General features: G+C 38.1%; 1 protein-coding gene across 2 annotated transcripts in view; it reads left to right on the top strand.

The window, feature by feature from the left end:
- Positions 1-1,817: 1,817 nt before the first annotated feature.
- DNAAF4 (dynein axonemal assembly factor 4) overlaps positions 1,818-8,426 on the top strand; it is a 39,761-nt gene continuing 33,152 nt past the window's right edge. The window contains exons 1-2 of one of the 2 annotated variants that reach the window (XM_010969480.3): positions 1,818-3,928; positions 4,306-4,453. In XM_010969480.3, the coding sequence (XP_010967782.1) occupies positions 3,806-3,928; positions 4,306-4,453 (271 nt within the window). In that variant the 5' untranslated portion in view covers positions 1,818-3,805. The remainder of the gene's footprint in view (positions 3,929-4,305; positions 4,454-8,426) is intronic. The other variant, XM_010969479.3, reaches the window with a different exon arrangement.

The raw sequence follows: 8,426 nt of genomic DNA, 5'->3' as shown, positions 1-8,426 counted from the left end.
CTTGGCCATTCAGTTGTATCATCAACAGGTTTTATCTTTCTATCATGCATGCCTGAAGCCTGTGCTGTAAGATGCAGGTTAGAAACTGGGTCTTCAGCCAAGGAGGAGACTCTTAGAGCCTTGTAGAAAAGACTCGACTGGGTACTCCCAACTAGTGATACCTCAAGATATGAAGACAGTGGCAGTGAAAAGTGGATGGATCGGAGAGATATTTAAGACTTGGGGATTGATAGGATTTGTGGTCTCTAACATAGGTATAGTTGTCAAAGTTAAAAGCATCAGTTAATGAATATTAAAAGTTTCACTTTTATTCTTCACTAGAAAGTCATTTCATACCTGTCACAATCAGAAAAATGCTTATGGTGAGGTCCAAGAGAAAAAGTGTTGCATCTAAACAAAACAGCACAACAATGAGAGCCTTACACAAAATCATATTTAATCCTCTCAACACCCTACAAATAGATATTATTGCCTCTATTTTGCAGATGAGGAATCTGAAGCTTAAGGGGTGAGAAACTTGTTCATGGTCACACAGTTAATAAATGTAGATTTGGTGTTCTAACCCAGTTGGCCTGACTTTAAACACTAGGTTGGAAGACCAAATGTTAACACTGAAGAGTTTAAAAAAAAAAAAGATTTTAGTTTGAAAAGATATGTTAGCATTCCCCAAATTCCTGACCTTAGATCTGAACTCCCTGCTTTCAAGAACCCCTCTCTGACTCTTTTCTAACTGCACTTTTTCCAAAAGGAAAGGAAGCTGTGGTCAAAAGGATGCACCATCTGACACCCACACTCCCTCTTCTAGACCATGGTTTGGCTGCCTCAACTCCAGAATTCTCTGCCCAGACTGCTTCATTGAACACCATGAGTCTTTCCCCTGGTTGGTCCCTGTGCTTCTTGTGTGTATATCTCTGTGCCCAAGGATAGGCTGTTCCCTCTGCTATGTTCCTACGTGAAACTCCAAGGACAATGAGAATTCCAAATCTGAATCTGGCCTTCCATGTCATTATGAAGGTACATGTAGTCAAAGTAGGAAAATAGAGCATATTTTATTAAATATTTGGTTAGCTTAATTTGTAACTGCTGGGCAATACTTGATTCATACTGAATATAAGATAATGGTTTAATATTTCACCAATAATGTTAATTATGTTAATTTTGGTATTAATGTGGTCAAATCTCCTGATACTCTTTAATAAATGTTGGAACTTTTAACAGTTTAGTGTTACAATAATAAATATCTGTCTTTAAAGATAAAATTCTAAAATTTTAAACTATACTCAGTTATAAAATGCTTAGAAATTTGTTGACAAAACTAAAAAAATTATATTTATTTATATTTTCTTATTAATCTACTTTATTAAGCATGCAAAACTGTACTTTCCTCCTTTAATAATAGCTATTCTTTTTTTAAAAAAATTGAAGTGTAGTCAGTTTACAATGTGTCAATTTCTGGTGTACAGCATAATGTTTCAGTCATACATGTACATACATATATTCATTTTCATATTCTTTTCCATTATAGGTTACTACAAATATTGAATTTTTAAAATTCTCCTTAATGATAAATTAAGATGCTTTTCTTTTAAAAAAACCCACATATGCAGTCTCCTCCATTATCATACATAAAAATATACATACATGAATATCTCACTAGTCTTATTGGGCCTTTTAGTGAACACCAGTTCTTAATTATAGTTCAAGTTTTCAGTCTTTTTCTTTTATGGTCAGTGCTTTTGATGTCATACTTAAGAAATCCTTTCTTACTCCAAGATTTTATATATATATATAAGTTTTATATATATATATATATTTTTTGTTTTAAACTATATATTTTAATATATATATTTTTTAAGTCTTAAACTTGTATGTCTTTAGTTCATCTGAAATTCATTTTTTGTGTGATACCATACACGTGTAGAGATCCAATCTCATTTTTTCCCATATGGTAACCATTTGGCCAAGCAATAATGTATTCAGTTGTCACTCCTTTGCTTTTCCCCATTTATGGGCAGAGCCACCTTTGTCATAGATCAAATTTCTATCAGTACTGGGATTAGAGTATAGATTTTGTTTTTGTTTTTGTTTTTTAAATCTAGTAAGAAACACAGATTAAGACTTTTAAGACAATTAATTTCAAGGCTTGTGAAACACTTTTTGGGTAAGTACCTAAGTCTTGAAATAATGTATAAAAATTAATGGTGTTTTAAACTGGTATCAGTTGATGTAATGATTCAGTAATAAAACTGATCAAGTTTTTTTTTTTTAAAGATATAATTCATTTAGAGTGTAGAAAGTTTCATAAGACTATGGTAGTCCTGAGAATAATTTCACCGCACAGGTGTGTATGTGCTTAACAAAGTGATTGCTAATGAATTTTCCTGAAACTCCCGAACAGCACATAGTATCATTTTGATTACTTTCCATACATACATTAATTATATCAATTGTGTTTTTATATAGTGGCAGAATTTACATTTTAAAATGTTATATAAAAGGAATGCATAAATCCTGTGTTTTGAAGATAAAAGAGAGTTTGAAACAAAATGGTAAAAGGAATAGAACACAAGGGAAGAAAATGCAAATAGCAGCGTGAAAAAGAATCCATAGGATTGACTGAGCCTTAGGTTCCTCGCTTAGGAAGACAACGGAAAAGAAATCTAATATGGCCCCAGTATTCAGTTACGGAACCTTGAGATGATGGACCTGTGACAAACTGGTTAAGATACTCAGGGGTGGCCAGTTTGGGAGGTAAAAGCTGATTTTTCTCCCTCCCAAGTCTGCTGCTCCTAAACTTTCCTCAAGGGCTTTTTCAGGAGCTTTTAAATTTGCATTAATGACTTCCAAAAGTAAAATGTTAAAAAACAAAACAAAACAAAAACCCATCCCTAGGTGGGCAAATAGTTCGTAGGTGCTTAATTTTCATGTCCTCAAAAAAAAAAAAAAATCAAATTCCAGTAATTTATAAACTGTTTCCAGAAAGCAACCCAAAGCAAGACCACGGGAACAGGAGTTACGAGATCAGTCTCAATCACAGTTCTGACACTAATCTATGTGGCTACTGGGTTGGGTGTATGGATCTCAGATTCCTTATTGTATGTGGGACGACTACATCTTCAAGCTCCTTTCAGCGCTAACTTGTCTTTTTAAGCAACTGTAAAACGCATCCACGGAAAGTCAACTTATCCTATGGTTAAGCTGCAGCCATTCGTCAGGTGAGTCCTACGGGCGTTTCTCTCCAGTTCTCAAACCAGGGAGCGAACCTCACCTACATGCCTGTAGTGAGTGGGCTGATAGGTTATACACTTGAAGGACTACAATAGCACCGGCAAGCTCCCAGGCCACAAAGTCTATATGAGCAGGAAGTTTCCAAAACAGGGACGCCAAATGGTGCGAACTTCTACAGCCTCCTTCAGGACTAACAAAAGGCGGGGGCTGCCACGGAGCCTGGGCGTCGCACCTGCTCCCCGCGGGTCACGCGTTCCCGTACTTCTTTTCTGCTTTCTCTGGCGTGAAGCACGTTTCTTGCATAAGCGGATGTGGACCGATTCTTTCGGACACTCGCTCAGACTGCGGGGAAGGGATAAGACACTCCCCCCTAAGCAGTTGGAATGCCCCGCCAGGGGTCCCCCGGCAGGCGCGAGGGGAGTCCGCGCGGCGGCCGCAGGGGCGCGCCCGGGGCACGCTGGGAACACGGGCGCCGCGGCTCGGCCGTGACCCGGAAGGGCTGGCGCGTGGTAACTCTGGCCTCCCTAGCAACCCAGCGGGCGCGAGTCCTTCCCAGCCTCTCCCGCCGTCTCCCGGGATGCCCCTGCAGGTTAGCGATTACAGCTGGCAGCAGACGGAGGCTGCGGTCTTCATCTCGGTTCCCCTCCGAGGCGTCAGCATCAGAGACGCGGACGTGTTCTGCACGGAAAGCTATCTGAAGGTAGGCAAGCGAGTCGCGCCTGCCGCGGCCGCGGGGGTGTAGTCCGAAGCGTCTGCGAGGGCGCGGCTGTGGGCGCTTAACGGGCGCGTCCTTGCAGATAAGCATCCTAGAATTCTAGTCCTATTAAAAAATAAAACAAAACAAAAACAAACAAAACACGAATCCCGTACAGGCAACACCTCATCCGTAGACATATGTCAGCAGAGCAGAGATCATTTTATCCAGGGCTTCCTCAGATGCCTTGCAGGTTTTTCGCAACCTGGAAAAATTGACAGCAGGAATTTAAGAAAATGATTTTGGCCTCTATCACTTATTTCTTAATAAGTGTCTTTAATTTGTGTAACTTAATTAACTTCCGTTTCTCCCTTCTTGAATAGGTCAACTCTCCTCCATTTTTATTTGAGGTGTTTCTCTATGCTCCCATTGACGATGAGAACAGTAAAGCCAAGATTGGGAATGACACTGTTGTTTTCACCTTGTACAAGAAAGAAGCGGCCATGTGGGAGACCCTTTCTCTGTCAGGTGGTAAGTTCTTTATTAAAATGTTCGGCTGGTTGTGCTTTTTATATTTTATACCACTGAAAAATTCCTCTTTTGAAATGATTATGTTGCTCATCTAGTAAAAGTAAATAGGCACATGAGCACGATTTAAATGAGTTAGTGCTTCAGCCGCCACTTAAATAGCTTAAAGATCGAGTTATTCAAAATACATTAATAATAGCTCTTAAAGGATGTGGGCTCATATATTCAGGGCATAAAGCCTCCCGATACGGCCTTTACTATTCCAACTCTTACAAATTTTGACCATTTAAACCAAGGTTTGGCAAACTTTTTGTGTAAAGAACCAGATAATATTTTAGATTTTGTGGGCCATAAGGTCTCTGTTACAATTACTCAGCTCTGTCACTGTAGCACAAAAGCAGCCATGGACAATATATATTTATTGAGACTGAAGTTTAAATTTATTATAATTTTTGTATGTTATAAAATATTACTATTCTTTTGATTTTTTTCAACTATTTAAAACTGTAAAAATTATTCTTAGCTTGTGTGCTGTAGGAAAACGGACAGCAGGTTGGGTTTGACCATTGTTTGCCAGTTAGACTAATCAAAACAGTGTTAAAGCTAACTTATATAACAAGTAATAAACACTGATTTTACTTTAGAAACCGTGTTTGAGATTGAAGTCAAACTCAGTTTCACATGCAATTCAGTGAAATTGTTGAACAGTCTTTTTTTCACATACAGTATTGTGGAACTCTAGTCTATACTCTAAGGCTGCCTCCCTCATTATTCAAAACATACTTGTTCCATTTATTCCTGAAGTTCCTTCTTTAGCAGTTTTTTTCTTTTTTTTCTGTGTTTTTATTGAAGTATTGTTGACTTAAAGTGTTGTGTTAGTTTCTGGTGTACAGCAGTGATTCAGTTATATACTTTCACATACATATTATTTTTCATATTCTTTTTCATTATGGGTTATTACAAAATATTGAATATAGTTCTCTGTGTCATATGATAGGACTTTGTTGTTTTTCATTTTTCATTTCTTTTTTTTTTTCTGTGTGTTTTATTGGGTAAAGAGGAAATCAGAGAATGACTAGTCATTCTAATTTCTTGGTCTGGTTTTTCTGGGAACTCACAGGTACTCATTTTTGTCAAGGACGTAACAGGTATTACGCTGGCCCTATAGACCACATGGGGAAAAACACCAACACCAGGACTTGCTTTACAGGCTGAAAAATGTGATATAGCCAAAGAGGGCAGGCCAGTCTTGGTCTGTCAAGGCCCAGGCCCTCACCAAAGACAAAAGGGAAAGAAGTGTGAAGGGGACAGAAGAGGGAAGTGGAGTGAGAAGGTGAAGGGGCAAGTGTAGCCCAGGGAAGCAGGAGGAGATGGAAGGGCCTAACAGCTCCTGAGTCCTCTCTAACACGTGAACGTGCACCTGGGTTTTTGGGTTTTTTTTTTTTTAACATTTTTTATTGATGTATAATCATTTTACAATGTGGTGTCAAATTCCAGTGTAGAGCACAATTTTTCAGTTATACATGAACATACATATATTCATTGTCACATTTTTTCTCTGTGAGCTACCATAAGATCTTGTATATATTTCCCTGTACTATACAGTATAATCTTGTTTATCTATTCTACAATTTTGAAATCCCAGTCTATCTATTCCCACCCCCTGCCCCCTTGGCAACCACAACTTTGTATTCTATGTCTGTGAGTCTATTTCTGTTTTGTATTTATGCCTTTTTTTTTTTTAGAGTCCACATATAAGCGATCTCATATGATATTTTTCTTTCTCTTTCTGGCTTACTTCACTTAGAATAACATTCTCCAGGAGGATCCATGTTGCTGCAAATGGCATTATGTTGTCGGTTTTTATGGCTGAGTAGTATTCCATTGTATAAATATACCACCTCTTCTTTATCCAGTCATCTGTTGATGGACATTTAGACTGTTTCCATGTCTTGGCTATTGTAAATAATGCTGCTATGAACATTGGGGTGCAGGTGTCATCCTGAAGCAGGGTTCTTTCTGGATATATGCCCAGGAGCGGGATTCCTGGGTCATATGGTAAGTCTGTTCCTAGTCTTTTGAGGAATCTCCATACTGTTTCCCATAGTGGCTGCACCAAACTGCATTCCCACCAGCAGTGAAGGAAGGTTCCCTTTTCTCCACAGCCTCTTCAGCATTTGTCATTTGTGGATTTTCGAATGACGGCCATTCTGACTGGTGTGAGGTGATACCTCATTGTAGTTTTGATTTGCATTTCTCTGATAATTAGTGATATTGAGCATTTTTTCATGTGCTTATTGATCATCTGTATGTCTTCCTTGGAGAATTGCTTGTTTAGGTCTTCTGCCCATTTTTGGACTGGGTTGTTTATTTTTTTCTTATTGAGTCATATGAGCTGCTTATATATTCTGGAGATCAAGCCTTTGTTGGTTTCACTTGCAAAAATTTTTTCCCATTCCATAGGTTGTCTTTTTGTTTTACTTATGGTTTCCTTTGCTGTGCAGAAGCTTGTAAGTTTCATTAGGTCCTATTTGTTTATTATTGCTTTTATTTCTTCTAGGAGAAAATTTTTGAAATGTATGTCAGATAATGTTTTGCCTATATTTTCCTCTAGGAGGTTTATTGTATCTTGTCTTATGTTTAAGTCTTTAATCCATTTTGAGTTGATTTTTGTGTATGGTGTAAGGGAGTGTTCTAGCTTCATTGTTTTACATGCTGCTGTTCAGTTTTCCCAACACCATTTGCTGAAGAGACTGTCTTTATTCCATTGTATATTCTTGCCTCCTTTGTCGAAGATTAGTTGACCAAAAGTTTTTCATTTCTTTTAGATGTGAAGAATTTCATTTGGAAATTTGATTTTCTTTTAATTATTTCTGTCCCTGAAGCTGGTCCAACTGTCTGCCCCCCTGTTACTAAACAGGAAGAGGGTTGGGGAGAGGCTTCAGACCTAGTTCCAGTACTACTTCCCAGCCAAGATCTTGGATGGGTAAAAATTCCATACCATTTACTTATTTTTGACTGAAATTTAGTGTTCTCTTCAATTATGAATGTAAGCAACAAACAACAGTAGTATCAATAAAAATCACAAATATATTCATGTCACAGGTGCTACTATCTTTTATATGTAGTTAATTTGAAATTTTAGTATTTGTTAGACATCTTGCTATATATTATTTAATAATAAAGCACATACTTGTGTATCACAAATTTGTTTTTGAATATTTTGTAAGCATTTTAATATAACTAGTTTTCTTTGTGTATTCTTTCATAGATTTTAAAGCAATACGAAGGGGTTTATAGGACTTTACTATTCATCACTCCACTCCTGCCCCTCTTTTTCCTCCCCTGCTTCGCCCTCTCCTCCCAAGTTTCCTCTCCCCTCCTGTTTTTACCCCCCTGAAAGTCTAGATCCCTTCCTTATCCTTCTTCCCTTTTACCCGCTAGTGGATCACAGCCTGCAGTTTCTGAACCAGTGAATCACTGAATAAAAAATAATTGTGAATGGTAAGGTTCTATATATAACATGAATAAAAGATAATTGTGAATGTTAAAGTTCTGTATATACATGTCATGATACTATATGATTTTTCCTAGGGCTGGCCCTGTATTCTTCTTATGTATAACTCACCATTTTTGTAGGTGATGGTCATATCAGATAGTCTCAACCCATCTTCTCTTGTAGGAGACCCCCATAGTGATAATTTACTGCGATCAGGTTTATAAGCAGTAGCCCTAGTTTCTCAACAGAGAGGGGGGATAAATGTGCTCTCTTTCCCCCATCTCGACCCTTCCTGCTCTTTTTCCCTCTCCCCCTCCCTCTCATTGCACTATCTTCTCTCTCCCTCTTGTGACACTCTCCCTTTTTCTCCCTCCCCTGTCCCCTTCCTCATTTCCCGTCTTATTTCTCCTCTGCATTGTTCTTCTTGTCTCCCATTCTTATCCTCCCTCTCTGTTTCTTTGTCTTGGTCTGTCTGTC

Source organism: Camelus bactrianus, chromosome 6 (genome assembly GCF_048773025.1).
Source record: "Camelus bactrianus isolate YW-2024 breed Bactrian camel chromosome 6, ASM4877302v1, whole genome shotgun sequence".
NCBI classification, from domain to species: domain Eukaryota; kingdom Metazoa; phylum Chordata; class Mammalia; order Artiodactyla; family Camelidae; genus Camelus; species Camelus bactrianus.
This window is presented reverse-complemented; position numbering and strand designations above follow the sequence as displayed.